The sequence below is a fragment of the Oryx dammah genome, unplaced genomic scaffold, assembly GCF_014754425.2.
Source record: "Oryx dammah isolate SB20612 unplaced genomic scaffold, SCBI_Odam_1.1 HiC_scaffold_2, whole genome shotgun sequence".
Lineage (NCBI taxonomy): Eukaryota > Metazoa > Chordata > Mammalia > Artiodactyla > Bovidae > Oryx > Oryx dammah.
Genome location: NW_024070186.1, coordinates 196,327,008 through 196,342,725, shown reverse-complemented (window position 1 = coordinate 196,342,725; position 15,718 = coordinate 196,327,008). Strand labels below are relative to the sequence as shown.

The 15,718-nt window shown below is 54.1% G+C and overlaps 1 protein-coding gene across 1 annotated transcript in view; it reads left to right on the top strand.

Annotated features, from left to right (window-relative positions):
- Positions 1 to 15,718, top strand: part of SDK1 (sidekick cell adhesion molecule 1) — a 734,089-nt gene that overhangs the window by 576,826 nt on the left and 141,545 nt on the right. Inside the window, exons 15-17 of the mRNA XM_040229997.1 lie at positions 8,212 to 8,359; positions 9,263 to 9,403; positions 13,847 to 14,028. Coding sequence (XP_040085931.1) covers positions 8,212 to 8,359; positions 9,263 to 9,403; positions 13,847 to 14,028 — 471 coding nt within the window. The remainder of the gene's footprint in view (positions 1 to 8,211; positions 8,360 to 9,262; positions 9,404 to 13,846; positions 14,029 to 15,718) is intronic.

Sequence of the window (15,718 nt, the reverse complement as noted above, 5' to 3'; positions counted from 1 at the left end):
AGCCAGGAGAGGCTGTTCCGTGGCCCGGAGGCGCTCACCTCCGAGTTCTCACTTCCGCCCAGAGCAGACGAGTGGCTCAGAGCGGGGATCAATTCCACAGCCCCCGTCCCAGCGGCTTCACTCTGAGGAGCTTGAGATTATGTGTTGTCTGGGCTTTGAAACTGTCTCTGTTGACACAATGACAATAATCTGAGGGCCCTTTAGCATAGAGAAGCAAATGTTATTCCTCCCACCAAAGTAGTTTCGATAACTCGTTGAGCTGAGCACTGAAATATAGGTCAGAGTCTCTGAAAAACTTGAAAATAAATACAGCAAGCACTTGAAAACTCACGAGGTGGTTTAGAAAACGGCCGTAGTGTCGACCTGTGCTTGTTTCATTTCATTTTCTTCTGCTGCTCTCTTTTTTTTTTCCCCTCCAAATTTTGGAAATGAGTTTATATTACTTCTTTGAGAAATACATACACGTATATTTATATATGTGTGTATATGTTTTTTAAAAAACTTCCCTTTAGTATTACCCTATGGATGTACAGTTCTCAGACTCAATCCAGGTTTTATAGCGTATATAATTTTGGAGATTTTGTTAAGAAAAAAGTCATTCAGGGCTTCCCTGGTGATCCAGTGGTTAATAACCCACCTTGCAGCACAGGGGATGTTGGTTCAACCCCTGGTCCAGGAAGATCGCATATGCTGCCGAGCAACTAAGTGGTCCCGTGCGCCGCGACCGCTGAGCCCGTGCGCTGCTTCTCCTGAAGCCCGAGCCCCATAGAGCCCCCTGCTCTGCAACAGGAGAGGCCACTGCAGCGGGAAGCCCACACGGCACCTGGAGAATAGCCCCCACTTGCCTCAATTAAAGAAAGCTCACCCAGCAGCAAAGACCCAGCACAGCCAAAAATAAGTAAAATTACCAGAGAAGGCAATGGCACCCCACTCCAGTACTCTTGCCTGGAAAATCCCATGGATGGAGGAGCGTGGTGGGCTGCAGTCCATGGGGTCGCTAAGAGTCAGACACGACTGAGCAACTTCACTTTAACTTTTCACTTTCATGCATTGGAGAAGGAAATGGCAACCCACTCCAGTGTTCTTGCCTGGAGAATCCCAGGGACGGGGGAGCCTGATGGGCTGCCGTCTATGGGGTCGCACAGAGTCCAACGTGACTGAAGCGACTTAGCAGCAGGAGCAGTGGCAAGTAAAATTACATGTAAAAAATAAAAACATTCAAAGGTGAAAGGACCCCCCCAGGGATCTTGGGCAGGGCCAGTGCAGATGGGGGCCAAGGGCTCAATGTGCCCCTGGAGAGGGCATCGGGTGACCGCTCTCACAGCTGGTGGAGGCCCAGCCCCCTGCTCTCAGTGCACCCCAAAGGCAGCAGGCCCCCAAACAGGAGAGGCTCCCGTGCGCCCTGACAGGAGGGCCCACTCTGCAGAGTGTGAGCTCCGGGAGAGTCCCGCGGCCTTCAGACCTGGCTCTCCGCATCCAGCTAGTGTGTGCCGGGCGTGCCTGGTGGCCTCATGCCGCAGCCCTGCCGTCCTCCCTGTAGGACACCCGGTGCGTGTGCAAGCCCACACGCCCCTGGTCCACACCGCCCCGTTAACTGGCTGGCCTTTCCCTGCTCCCCACCTCCTAAACATTTTATTTCAGAACACTTAGGTTTACAGAACAATTGTGGGGAGAGAGTTCCCCAACCCCACACTCAGTTCCCCTCTCATTAACTCGCCTTCGTGTGGGACATTGTCAAATTCAGTGAGCCGATGCTGCCGTACGATTGTTACCTGAAGGCCAGGTTTTATTCGGTCTCCTCACCGTTTTGCACGCATCCGTTTCTGCCCCAGGACCCCACCTGGGCCCACACCCCATTCAGGGGCCTTGGGCGTCTCCTGGCCCGGCGGGTTCTCAGACTTACCCTGACGTGGACGACAGTGGCAATCTGGGGAGGAAGGGGAGTGTCGGACGTCCTCTCACAGTTAGGCTGGGGCGAGGGGTCTGGGGAGGGACCTCAGGGCGCAGTGCCCTCTCACCGAGTGCGGCTGCTGCTGGTGCTGCAGACGAGCCTGTGACCGGGGAGCTGCAAGTGCATGTGCGCCTGGGTTGCCTCCTCCGTGGCCCGGTCCTGAGTGTGCACCGCCAGCCTAAGAAACCCAGAACGCTTGCGTCCCACGTTCGCACGGCCAGCCCCGGCTGGGAGAAGAGAGTCTCCCCTGAGTGTGACCTCCCCAGACCCCGAAGCTGGCGGTCCAGCTCCCCTTCTGCCTCCTCTCTGTGACCGAGCCTTTGGCTTTCCTGCTGCAATTCCGAGCAACTGCCAGACGTTGAAACAACGAAGGTGTACTTATCTGGAAGTTTCCATGACATGGGAGGATCAGGCTGTCATCTGTGCCTCCGTTTCCATGTGTGGATGCAGACGATGGTGCCCGTTGCGGGTCACCATGCAGCCATCCTGCAGCGCCTGGCACGGCAGGTGCTTCCCCAGAAAAAGGACGAATCCAGGTCCTGGGGTGAGTCAGGCCCTCTTTCTGACGGTGACTCAGATGCATCTAAATGGAGTTCATCTCCTGGGTGGCTGCTAAAGTGGGTGCATGTGAGCGCGCGCTCCAGTCGTCCAGCTGGGTCCGACTCTTACGTGACCCTGTGGACTTGCCGGCCAGGCTCCTCTGTCCATGGGATTTCCCAGGCAAGAATACTGGAGTAGGTTGTCCATTGCCTCCTCCAGGAGATCTTCCTGACACCGGGATCGACCCGGCATCTCCTACATTGGCAGGCGGGTTCTTTACCCCTGAGCCACCGGGGAAGCGCCACTTAGGTGGGTATCTATTCTTATTATAATTCTTACAATAATCCTTCTGTTTCAGGAGAGACAGAGTGCAGACATCTGCCGCCAAATCAGCAGTGGAATTTCAATTAGAAAAATAATAAATTTGCATCTTGATTTTCCACTTAGCTCTCTCTGTAACCTGGGGGAAGTTGTTTTAATGAAAGCATGTTCATTCTTATTTGTACCAAAAAATACAAGGGCCAGCATCAGTGAGATCTCATTATTTCACCTACCAAGTGTGCAGCTGAAGACAGTCGTAACGCTCACTGCTGGCAAAGCTGTGATAAAACAGTCACTTTCTAAAAACTTTTCATTAGGAAAAATACGATATACGCACAAAGGTACAGAGTATTCTTGTGTTCAGTTTCAAAAACCATCAACAGTTTACAGTATTTGTTTCATCAATCCCCCCGCTCTTTTTGCTAGAGTATTTTAAAAGAAGTCCCAGAGATTTTGTCATTTCATCCATATGTGATGCAGTAAATACTCAAACAGGGACATCAAGCAACATTAATAGAATCCTTAATATCATCTTACACTTAGTCCACATTTAAATGTCCCGTTTTTTTTTTTTAAAGCCTTTTCACAATTGATTTGCTTGAATCAGGATTCAAACCGGGTCCATCTGTCGTGTTGGTGGTTTTGCCTCGTTCATCTCTTACTCGACTTTCCCTGTTTTCACCCTCCGCCCCCGTCCCCTGCTCTCCCTGGCTCACAAGCCCAGGCCCTTCCTGTCCAGTGTCTCCAGGCTCTGGCTGCTCGCTTCCTCCTGGTGCCGTCTAATTGGTTCCTGCATCTTCGTTATCGCCCAGAGACACTCAGCCTCTGGTTTTGTGTGCCCTCTTGGTGTGTGTGTGTGCATGCACACGCGTGTGTGTGTGTGCGCGCGCCTCCTGGGTGCTGCTGGGCACCCTGTGCCTCGTCACACGAGGGGACACTGGAGGCCCTGCTGCTCTGCTCTCGGTGACGTTGGACCCCCCAGGAGGCTAGGCGGCGACGGCCCGTGTGTCTGGGGAGAGGTTACTTAAACTTCTGGAGCCTTGATTTCTCGGCCTGTTCAGCGGGGAGAGAGCCACCCCACCTAGAGGTCTCGTGTGGTCTCGGATATGCAAGAGCCTCCAGAAGGAAGACGGCAGCACAAACATTAAGTATTAACAGTAATAACGGTTCTTTTGGCAATTAAGGAAATTTTCTTTGGAAAGTAGTTTCCTTCCTCAAGTACCTTTAATTGAGAAAATGGTGATGCTCTTTTTTTTTTTTTTTTAATTGAAAAAAAGCTTCCAGTACATTTGGGAAGATTGAAAACCACCAGCTTTTTAACCAACAGAGTGGAGGGATGATTACCACCTTCTGGTTTCCGGGCACTGGAAGCCAGGAAAAAAAGCTAAGTGGTGCCCATCTGTGGAGCAGAGGTTTGTTTAATAGCCCAGCTGGGGAAGACTGGAATTCCTTCGTCTTCTAGATCAGAGGAGCAAGGGGCATCCTCAAGGGGGAGAAAAAAAGCTATTGAGACTTTTATGGGGTGGTTTCCCCTATTGAAAGGTTCTTCTGCATTCCAGCCCTAAGAGAAGAATCTCGTGGTACTTTTCTGTGAGGACCTGGGGAAGAATCTTTTAAAGGGATTTTGCGTTATTGATTGTCAGGAACAGAGCTGCTACTTAAATTTTAACACTTCTCAGCAAGCTAGCAATTCCGAAGCTTGTGAATGAGCAAATCCTCCCCACAACCACTTTTTTTTTTTTTTGATACAAATCAAAGTGCCCATGAGATGGATCGGGTTCATTTGTATTAGTTTTCAGTTTAATCTCTCTTCCTGCCAGATCTTTTATCTTCGAGCCGGAGAGGGAAAAAGAATAAATAAAGAGTCCTATAGGTGCAGCGGGAGGGCTGAGCAGAGCCCCAGGGTCCGGAGCAGATTAATAGGCCCTGTTGTCGAATCAGACTGGGCAGCAGCTCCTGCGGCTAGGGCTGCCCTTTGGGAGCTGTTTACACCCTGTGCAAACAGATGGCCCCGAGCCAGGGAGTCGCGTGGGGCCGAGCTGGGAGTCGGGGTGGGGCGAGAAGGGCCTGCGTGGGGCTGGAAGGCGGCATCCGGGCGCTTCTCGGCCCCTGCCCTGCGCGGTTCACCCTTCAGTCCTCGTGTTGGACCACGGTCTTTCTGACGCTGCCCCCTTGTGAAATCGCCGCCGTACCTGGCTGAGCAGGTGAGCTGTTTGCTCCCAGACCCTGCCATCTGCAGGAAGAGAGAGATGGAGAGACGCTTTCTTGCGTCGTGTCGCTCAGGGCCCCGTGGGAGCAGGCACGCTCTCAGCTTGTGGTCAGGGGGCCTTTACACGGGAGAGCTGACCGAGGAGTCGGTGTGGGAACTGAGTGACCAGGGGCCGGCGGCAGCGGGGCCAGACTCGCCCGTGGTCACAGGGCCCAGGAGCCGCAGAGCCCGGGCAGGGGCTGTGCAGAGCCACCCCCAGAAAAGAGAAGGGGACCTTGGCGTGAAGAAAGCAGTGTCTCCAGTGAGGAGGGAAGAGCGCCCCCCTGCCCGACAGGCCCCCAGGGCACAGGCAAGGTGGGGACGGTTGCGAGGGTCTGGGTGAAGATGGGAACGCCCAGCAGAGTCCCCAGCAGGGCCAGGCCTGGGCCAGAGGCGTCAGCGCCCCGCCCTGGTGGTACCCCCCCCACCTCCCCATCATGCTGTGTGTAAATCAGGTGAAACTTTTCACTGTGGTGAGATGCACACAGCAGGAAACACCCCATCCTAACTGCTCACAGTGTTGTTCAAGCGATCCACAGACTCTTTCCACCCTACAGAACAGCTGTCCCATTAAACAGAAGCCCTGTCCCATTAAACAGCTCCCCGGCCCCCAGCCTTCTGCATTCTGGCTCTATGAATCTGACTGCTCAGGTGTCTCATTTAAGTGGCGCTGTGTGTTTTTTTGTTCTTTTGTGTCTGGTTTATTTCACTAAGTATCATGTCCTCAAGGTTTATCCCTGTGGGAGCATACTTCAGAGCTTCCTCCCTCTGCAAGGCTGACTAATAGTCCGTCACGTGGATGGACTGTGCTCTGTTTATACATTCACCTGTTGACGGACGCTTGATTTGCACCACCTTTCAGCCGCTGTGAACAATGCTGTTAAGAGCATCGGCGTACACACAGCTGTTTGAGACCCTGCTTTCTGTTCTTTGGGGCCCATGTGTTGACATGGATCGCTGGATCACATGCTAACCCTGATTTTAACTTTCTGAGGAACTGCTGCCCTGTTTCCCATAGCGGCTGCACCGTTCTACGTTCCCGCCAGCGGTGTACACATGTTCCGACCTCTCCCCATCCTTGCCAAAACGTTCTTGTCTGCTCTTTGATAGCAGGTGTCCTAATGGGTGTGAAGTGGACTTCAATGGGCTTTTGATTTGCAACCCCTGCCCCCGACATTACTGCTTCCCAGGTGGCGCGGTAGTAAAGAGTCTACCTGCCAGTGCAGGAGGTGTGGGTTCAATCCCTGGGTCAGGAAGATCCCCTGGAGGAGGAAATGGCAACCCACCCCAGTGTTCCCGCTTGGGAAATCCCATGGACCCAGCAGCCTGGCAGGCTACAGTCCACGGAGTCACAAAGAGTCAGACACAGTTGAACAGCCGAGCACGCATAACACGAATTTTCATATAAGAAGTAGCAGCAAAACTGAAGCAATGTATGTGGAAGAGCTCAGAGTCGGCTTTGCTCTCTGTCTTTCCAACCGGGTATCAGCCGTCTTCAGGATGGAACCTGTGTCTCCTCTGAAGCCTGACTCAGCGTGCCCAGTCCCCAGCAACCGCGTCCAGTTACACCAGACGAGAGGGCACTAGCAGAGCGTCTGTCCCCCTCTATGGTGACAGGGGACTCTTTTCCGTCAGGGAACCTGCCCAGAAAACCAGGTCACCACAAGCCGTTTGATGCCCTAGAGGGGTCTCAGGCTCCCAAAGTTAAAGGAGACACTGGTGCGAGTTTTTCTCCAGTTAATTGGAGACACACACGTTGCATTTTTAAAGGAAACAGGAAAGCGGGGGTCCTTGTCAGCGGTAGATCACCTCTATCACTGAGCAGCACAAGCCAGGAATGCCCAGCTGGTGGCGAGGACTGCCATTCCAGAGAGCCATTTTGGGAGCAGCTTTATTTGAAATAATTAAAAAGACTCAGCCTTCACGGCCCGACTGGCGCCGTGCTGCAGAGCGTGCAGCTTCCATCGAGGAATCCAGACTTAGCGTGGACGGCATTGCATGCGAGTCAACAGGAGTTGCCTCCAAGGGCCTCATTTCATTTCAGAACAGCTTATGGCCACTTCTTCACCCATAAAGACCCCGAGTGCATTTCTGATGAGCCCCCAAGTGCAGACTTTTAGGTCTCCATAGCCAGGCCTCTAGGTCTTCGCAGAAGTGGCTGTGATATTGTTGGGCTGTGCAAGCCTGTATGCAGTCCAAGCTGAGCCTGTCTGACATCAGGGTCACAAGTCACCCTGTGTGACACTCTCAGACGTGGGCGAGCGATTGCAGCACCGTTTCCAAGGAATAAGAAGGACAATCGGATCCCCGTAAGAGCTGCCCATCCCCCGTCCCACTTCACGGATAACCTGAAAACACATTCAGCCTCCGAGTAATTCCAAGTGGACCTGACAAAGAGTGCTTGTTCACCCTAAGACTCTGCAAGGTCATCTGGCCAAAAAGCCCGTCTCAACTCTGCAGAGAACGTCCCGGGGAGGGTCGGGGCCAGGCAGAGCCTTCCGAAGCCTTGCCTGGGAGAGCTCCCTTGGCTGGCCGGGTCACCCTTCCACACCTGCCCGGAAAGCCTGGGGGAAAGATCTCCTAAACTCGCTGTGAGTTTCATTCCGCGTCTCTCCAGCCAGAGCCGCTCAGGGGCGTGGATGGAACGGGCTGCCACGCAGATGGGCGGCAGAATGCATGGCCCATCTGTCTTTATCATGCTCATTTCCTCTTTTATTAAAATGTTAATGAATATAGTTTTTATTTATCATTTGGTGGCGTGTGCAGCATCCTTTTCTGGGAGACAAATCTGCAATCTGCCACGTGAGCTGACAGCGTCTTCTCATTACCCAGTGAACACGGGAGTGAGGAACAACGTTCTGGTTCCATTGAAACTGCCACGTGCAGGCTGAACAAAAAATATCCCTTTACGTGTAGACAACAGCTTGGGGTTGGCGGTGGGCAGCCCTGGACTCGGGAGCGGGCGGAGCCGGGCTCACTGGTACTCGCCACGGCCCAGCGCCTCGGCATGAGCGTCCGCTCAGTGGGGCCAGCCCTGCCATCTGCCTTGGCGAGCGAGGGAGGCGGTTTACAGGGATGCACTTTGCATTCCCTTGCTGCCACTCAGATGGGCGCCTGCAGAGGTTCGAGCTCCTTCTGCCCCTCCTTTCAGACTCTCCCTGGAAAGTGCACCTGTCAGACGTCGGCCCCGAGATGACCGGCGTCACAGTGCGCGGCCTGACCCCGGCTCGCACCTACCAGTTCCGAGTGCGTGCCGTGAACCAGGTGGGCAAGGGCCAGTACAGCACAGAGACGAGCAGGTGAGCCGCCGTGTCGGCCTGGGCGCGGCGAGGGGAGCCGAGCGTCTCGCGGGGCGAAGGGAGGCCATCATCGAGGTCACTTCGAGGTCATCGACCTCCACCCTTACTGACTGACCTTAGCGGGGAACAGACACGAGCGGGAAGGCTGTAACCGAGAGGAAGTGTAGGGGTTCATGGGGTGGGCCGGGGCTCCTTCACTGCGGAGGGAAGTTTCTTAGGTCCCTGGGGCGCTCTGACTACGCGGACAGGAGTCATTCCCGATCGCAGAGCCCCCCGTGTCCGTGACATTAAAGAGCTGGCGGTGTCTCTGGGCCCTTTGTGCAGCCGACCACCTGTGGGGCGGGACTCATAAGCACCCAGCAGGCTCGCAGGAGGCAGAGCGAGCCCCCGCGTTTCCCTGCTGGTGGTCCTGATGCTGAGTGCTCCCCCACCCAGGCCGGCAGCTGCTCTCAAGCCCATTCAGATGTGACCTGGGGAAAAGGCTCCATCGCATTTCAGCGCAGCCTCCCCAGCCAGCCGGAGCGCTCGGCGGGCCTGTGCGGTGGAAGTGTTGAGAGCTCTAAACGACTGCTGTCTAATCGTAGGGGCTCGGTGTGTGAAATACTGAAGGAGCCAGAGAAAGCGATCTGGAAGCAGCCGCGGACTCGGGCCCACGAGCCGGCTCGCCGGGTCCTTAAAGGGCGGGGGCACCGTGGGCCGCTCAGGCAGAACAAGCTCGCCCCCCGTGTCTCCGGGACCCGGCATACCGATTTCTCCTTCCTGTCAGATCAGCTGTGTGTTTGCTTTATTGTCACTCGATTCGAGTACACAGCTCGGCTCAAGATTCAGCAAGATTGAGAATGGGCGCGAGGGCCCCGTGCTCCTGGGGCTCACCTCTCCTCCTCTCCCGCCCTCTCTTTTCAGGCTGATGCTGCCCGAGGAGCCACCCAGCGCTCCCCCAAAAAACATAGTGGCCAGCGGGCGCACCAACCAGTCCATCATGGTGCAGTGGCAGCCGCCCCCGGAGCCGGAGCACAACGGGGCGCTCCGCGGGTACGTCCTCAGGCAAGTAGCCGTGCCCGGCCACGCGCGCACCCTTGTGGACAGTCCAGGGTCCGTCCTGCTGAGGCCGCAAGCTCAGATGTCTGCAGGAGCCCAGCGGTAATCCGGACTCAGGCCAGCGGTAGGACTCCCGGGGGTGGTGGAGAATGCGGTCAACAGCGAGAACGAGTGCCTGTGGGCAGCCTCTCAGGGACAGGCTCTGCAGATCCAGCCGTGATGTGTACACACAAGAGCCCACCCTCAGGGGGTGCAGTTTAGCAGAACGGAGGGGACTGTTCCAGGCTGGAAGCAAGGTGTGCTTATTCTTTGTAAATCCTTTCACTCTAGGTTTTTACCAGAGGTATGCGTTCTAAAGTATAGTGATTTTTAATTAATAAAAATACAATTGATTTCATTACAAGCCAGTTTTTACCATGCTAGTATGTTGGGCTGCCAGTTTTGCCAGAAAAAAAAAGGTAAAAGTCTGGCTTTTTGACATGCATTCTCACAGTTTTCCCGTGTTGGGAATGAAACTAGTATGTTCTAAAACACAGGGCAGGCCACACCCTCCCAGCTGCAGACCAGACATGGCCCAGGAGTGGCCAGTTCGCTCTCTCTGCCCCTCTGGGAGGGGTTTGGCTTCTGAGCACCTCACGTGAACCGCGCCAGCCCTGGCTGGGTTGGCAGAGGAACCTGCTTTGCCAAAAATTACTTCTAAGTTTAAAATGGCAGTGAAAGCGATCATTTTAGTAGTTTTTCAACGCAAGTGAAAGGAAAAAAGCAAACCAGTATTGAAAAGGTAACTGTTACCTCCCTCCTAATGGGCACACCCATTGCCAGCCTCTGCGGGCAGGGCTGGCGGGTGTCCACCGCACAGACACCCAGCCCACGCCCGTGCTAGACCCCTGACCAGGAGACACCAGGCTACCAAAGGTCTAACATGGAGTGACGTGACGTCTTAGCTAAACGTAAAACATTATGAGAGAGTTGCTTCTTTAACGCCATTGTCTGCGCACAGAAGCCAGCTCATCCCAGCATGTATTTATGTAATCGCCCGCTCATCATTTAATGCACATTTATCTAGATGCACGTAATGTGTGCCTGTCACAACCAATTCACTCCTCTTCTCCAGTTGTCCCCAAGCATATGAATTATCCTCTGAACACAAGCCAGATCGTTATCTGCCTGAAGAGGTTCAAACGCGGCCGTCCCCCAGCTGCACGAGGGCCACAGGGCTGAACCCGCACGCAGGGCCCCCTCGGTCCCTGAGCCCCCGGCCTCCCCCGGATCACAGAGGAGACTGCCGATCGGCCCCCTGCGGGCAGGGGGCGCCTGTGGACCCGTGGGCGGACCTGTGGGCCCGTGGGTGCTCCCAGAGCCTGGTCTCTCCCTCGGGAACGCAGCCCAGCGCTTCCCGCTGCTCGAGGCCCAGGCTTTCCTCGCTGCTCGCCCAGCTGTCCCCTGGCTCCATGCTCATCAACTAATGAAGATAATCGGTCTCCCCTCTGGACCGGCCTCCCCCTCCCATGCTTGTCAGCCCATCCGCCTCTGTCTTTTTTTGACCACAGGGAAGAAAATTTTCCTGGGGCTCCATCTGCCAAAAGGACTTTAAAAGTCAGGCCACAGAGCCAGGCTCGGGGCGTGGAATTTCCTAATGCAAGCTCTCTGATGTCACGAGGCCCCTTCGGGCACTGCACACTTCCCTGTTTTGTGGGATTAGGACTCTTAAAAGCATTTTCTGTGATGGTGTCAGTGGAGGCAAGCGCTGGAAAAGAGGGCATCCGTATTTGCAGGGGCTTCAATCCAAAGAGCCCCAAGACGCGGGTGTACCACACAGGCTGTGAATATCCCAAGTTTTCAAAAATTAAAGATCCATGCCAAAATGAATTTGCTGGGAGACATTTCCGAATAATCCTCCAGTCTGCAGATCAGCTCTGTTTGCAAGCCTGTACCCTCGGGGGCACAGGGCTCCACGTCAGACCAGCAGCATGGTCCATGGAAGAACAAAATGGAAATAAATCGCCACCACGGCTCCAGCCATAAGAAGTAGTTAGAGTGCGTGCACAGTAATAAAATATACATAATAATGGGCAGGGTGTTTCTTTGAGAGGAACATAGGGGTTATGTCCTTTAAAAACATTCTGCTGTTTATTTCCATGTAAAGAATCTTCTTGTTCTCTCTGAGGCGGTCTCCTGGGCAACGTATCCGGCCCTTCAGCGGATGATGCCCTGTGCTTCTGTTATTAATTATGACCTTCCTAGACATTCTGTGAATATTACAAGAGTGCCTTGAAGCCGCTGGTCAGAATGGACCACGCTTCCTGCCGGAAGGGAGAGCCAGGAATCTAAGAGGTGGATTCTCCCCGCCTCACACAGATAGGTCTGGGAGGAGGGGTGAGCAGGCTCAGTTTCAGGGCTCAGAACTCAGGGTTCTCTGTTAGCATACTTCCTACACAAGCAGTGTTCCCAACAGAGAAATGTTTTGGGGGTGGTGCTTTAATCCGTCACAGCTCCTTTGTGCCCATTGTTTCACCTGATTCTCAAACCAACCCCGTGGGATACCATTATTACCATGTCACCTTAGGGAGGAGGAAGCCAAGGCTCAGAGAGGTGAAGAGTTGGCTTCAGACCTTCCAGCTAGTGAGTCTTCTTCTCAGCTTGGTCTTCTGGGCAGCTTGCTTTGCTCTCGCTGGAATGCATACCGGACAGTGAAGCGGGGGTCTCCAGCAGCTGTGCCCGGCTGTGCCCTGCTGGGCACCTGTGGTCCTGGGCCCAGTCACTTGCCAGGCTACTGGGGTCTGGTGTGGGTGGGAGCCAATATTTGCCTTTTTTCAAAATGCCTGTCTGATTGTCCCAGGGCCATTTATTCTCAAAGTCCCTGCTCTGTAGATGGGGAGATGGCTGGAACCCGGATGACGCCACACCAAGCCTTCCCTGCCTAGAAGACAGGCCGTCCTATGATAGACTTGGCTCAGCCCGCTGTGAGCGGCGCCCACCCCTGGCAGGGAGTCCAGTGAGGTGCAGCGGGGTCAGAGGGGGTGGGAGAGAAGCACAGACGGGTGTGAGGCCTCTTTCACGTTTGCCCATCACAGAGCACCATGCGTGTGCCAGCGCCTCCCCCCAGGGCTGCTGCGGGCCGGTGTCCGAGGCAGGAAAACCCGGGGCCTTTGTGCTCTTCGTGGCCTGCCTGCTCTCGATCCTTTCTGCCTCCTTTCCGGCAGGGCTCACCACACACAAGTGGCCTGTAGCAGGAAGGGCTCAAAGACAAGTCTCAGAAAACCCTGATTTTCACAAAGAACATTTTATTACCATGTCTGTACATTCTGAGTGCATTTTCAGTCATCACTCTCCTTGGAAAGCTGTTTCCCGCTTCAGGCTTGGATCTCGAAGTTCCTTCTTTTTTCTGAGGGCAGTGGCCTTGCTGACACGCTGGTTCGAGTGAGTCTGGCTCAGGCCCTTCCCTGCGTCCAGGCCCTGTGGCCTGGGGACAGCACGGTGACTGACCGGGCCTCTGCAGGGTTGCTCAGCGTTCTGGAGGTGCCTGAAGACCCCAGCCCGCTGTGGGGAGTGGCCACGTTTCCCGGCCCACCCAGGTCTGTGTCCTCCTGCACTTCTGCCTTCCCCACTGAGCATGAGTCGTGTCTTCTTGAGGAAGGAGTCAGCTCTCGGCTAGAAACTCCACGCTCTTGGAAGCTGTACGATGACCGAGGAAGTTATTCCCACAGCTCTCACCCCTCGGTTTACCCAGAAGAACGATTCACTTCTGCACGCATGATCATGGAAGACATCCGTCACTCAAAATAATGTTACAACAGTCCTTTCACTGTGCAAGTAACAGTTTCCCAGCTACTATGTTTTCTGTGTTCAGAGTCATGTAGGTCATTGTTTTAAGTAAATGCAACTTTAAATCTCTGCCTTTTGTCCACAAAAGAGCCTGCACATTGCCCTCTCACAGGTCCCCTAAAAGCCACTCTTAGCAGTGGGCCCGTGTTTCAGGAGTGTGAGAGCCTTTGAAAGCCAGTCATTCTGATTCTGGACTGCATGCACTAGCCCAGCAGGGGGCTCAGCCCCCGGACTCCAAGGGGCACCGTGCTGCCCGCTTCCTTTCCTCCGTCGCTTCAGAGTCCCTGGGGGAACGGGTCTCTAGGACTGGTTCATAGCCGCCACCCACTAGAAATCTCGTCTAAAAATTGGGGTCCTGAGTTACTGTATTCCCTGGACGATTTAAAAAGGGATCATTTTCCTGAACCCTAACATGGTTGAAGTGTCAGATCTGTTAGCCCAGAGCTTCTAGTCACTGTGAGATTAGATCAGACCTTCTTAGCGATAGAAGTGGAAGTAGTGTCATCTGGGGCGGACCTCTGGGCTTTATTCTTGTCTGTCTACCCCTGATCTCCTCTAACCATGTGGAGGAACCTCAAGGAAACCCAATCTCTGGCTCAAGTCACCTCTCCTGGTCTGCCGCAGGTACCGCCTGGCCGGCCTGCCCGGGGAATACCAGCAGAGGAACATCAGCAGCCCCGAGGTCAGCTACTGCCTGGTGACTGAGCTCATCGTCTGGACCCAGTACGAGATCCAGGTGGCTGCCTACAACGGGGCCGGCCTGGGCGTCTTCAGCAGGGCGGTGGCTGAGTACACCCTGCAAGGAGGTGAGCTCGCCTGAGCGGCACGGTCTTCTCCACTGGGGAGTAAGATGTGCCAGCTGCTGTTGGAGCAAGTGAGTTGATCAACTCACTCAATGTTTGAAATATTTATTTCTGTTGAAATAAAAATAGAGTGTTCAGTCCTCGAGGGAGCAATCAGAAGGGGATGAATCACATTTAATTTAATCTCTCCTTCTATTCATAAACTATAGCAAAACCACAGAAAGGGATTGGATATATTATTCTGTCTGCTGCTTTCTGGTTCCTAAGGGTGGAATGTGTCTCTACACATCCTTTAACTGGTCCACTTATTCTGAAAATTCCTGTGGAATTAACTTTTTCTAAGAGGAATAATGGTGTATTTTGCAGTGGAGGTGGCTGTGGAGTCCTGTGTGAAGCTGTGAACATTTTTCAAAGAGAGTGATTAGTCAGTGTTTTGTTTTTAGCGATGTAACACAATAGTTAGTAATGGGGTTTGTGACTCGCTGCTCTCCACTCTGACTTTGGGTTTCCTTTTTCAGTTACACAAGCAAACAATTCACTAGATCCATAAAAACCCCTCCCCACACCCACCCCCCAAAACTGACCAGGCAGAGTGCCATAAAGCCAGCAGGTCTTACATTTATGTGCTGAGACCCAACCCCGTCATTTCCAGTTAATTCCACTGTTTTCTGGAGGGTCCAGGTCTTGGCCCCAGGAAGGGCTGGACCCTCAGAGACACTCTCCACGTCTGCATTGCACTTTCAGTGCTCTTCGCAGTAACACATAGACCCTCTCTAGACACAGTGGCGCACTAGAGCAGCCCAGAGCCTGGCCCGGGAAGCAGTTTTCCCACCAAATCTAAACCCCTCTTTCGTTAAGCAGTTTTCCCCTGCCCTGACTCACAGGTGTGAGTTTATTCGCTTAGGCATTTTTATTGCTGCCAGGCCTTGGCCTTTTTCAAATGATAAGGTTCCTAACTGCCCACGTCTCTCCCCAAATCATACCTGAGACCTAATGTTCCCTGATATTACACGCTGTCATTATCATCCCATATTGATCGGCTGTCTGCTGCCGTCCCGGAGCCCATAAATCCTCCTCAAGAATTAAGTGCCGTCAGCCCTCTTTCACAGTGACGAGCAGAGAGCCTTAACATGCAGGACAACAGGAAGGGCTTGTGTGTCTGCCTGCGCCTCTTGATCACACATTGGAAAATGAAAATAGCTGAAAACCCGCTCTGTTAACGCTTCCTTTAATTAGTCTGTTTAATAAAATAACAATAAATTCGGAAACACTTAAAGTGACAAACACTGCTGCTGACGGTCCCCCAGCACTGTTTACAGTGACGGCTTCCTCCTGTTGCCGGCGCGCTGACGTTCCGTGCGGGGCACAGTCTCCCCCTGACCGAGAAGGGCTGTGGGGTGCTGCATCTGTCCCGCCGTCCCGGGGGCAGCTTTAGGGCTGTGAACGACACGATCAAAGCGTCGTGTGAGGAAGGGAGAGCTGTCGGCAGGTGTGCGGGGAAGACCAGAGGGGCCCAGAGGGTAGGGCAGCTGCTGCAGACGGGAGCTCTGGTCCGGCTGTGAGCTGATGAACTCCCCCGACGGCCGACGTGGGCTGAGAGGAGCCACGGGTGTGTGCGGTGCAGCTTCACACATAGCCCCTCTGGGCTGCCCTCCACCCTGTCCGGCCTGCCGCATGAGCTCTCTCTGGGGCG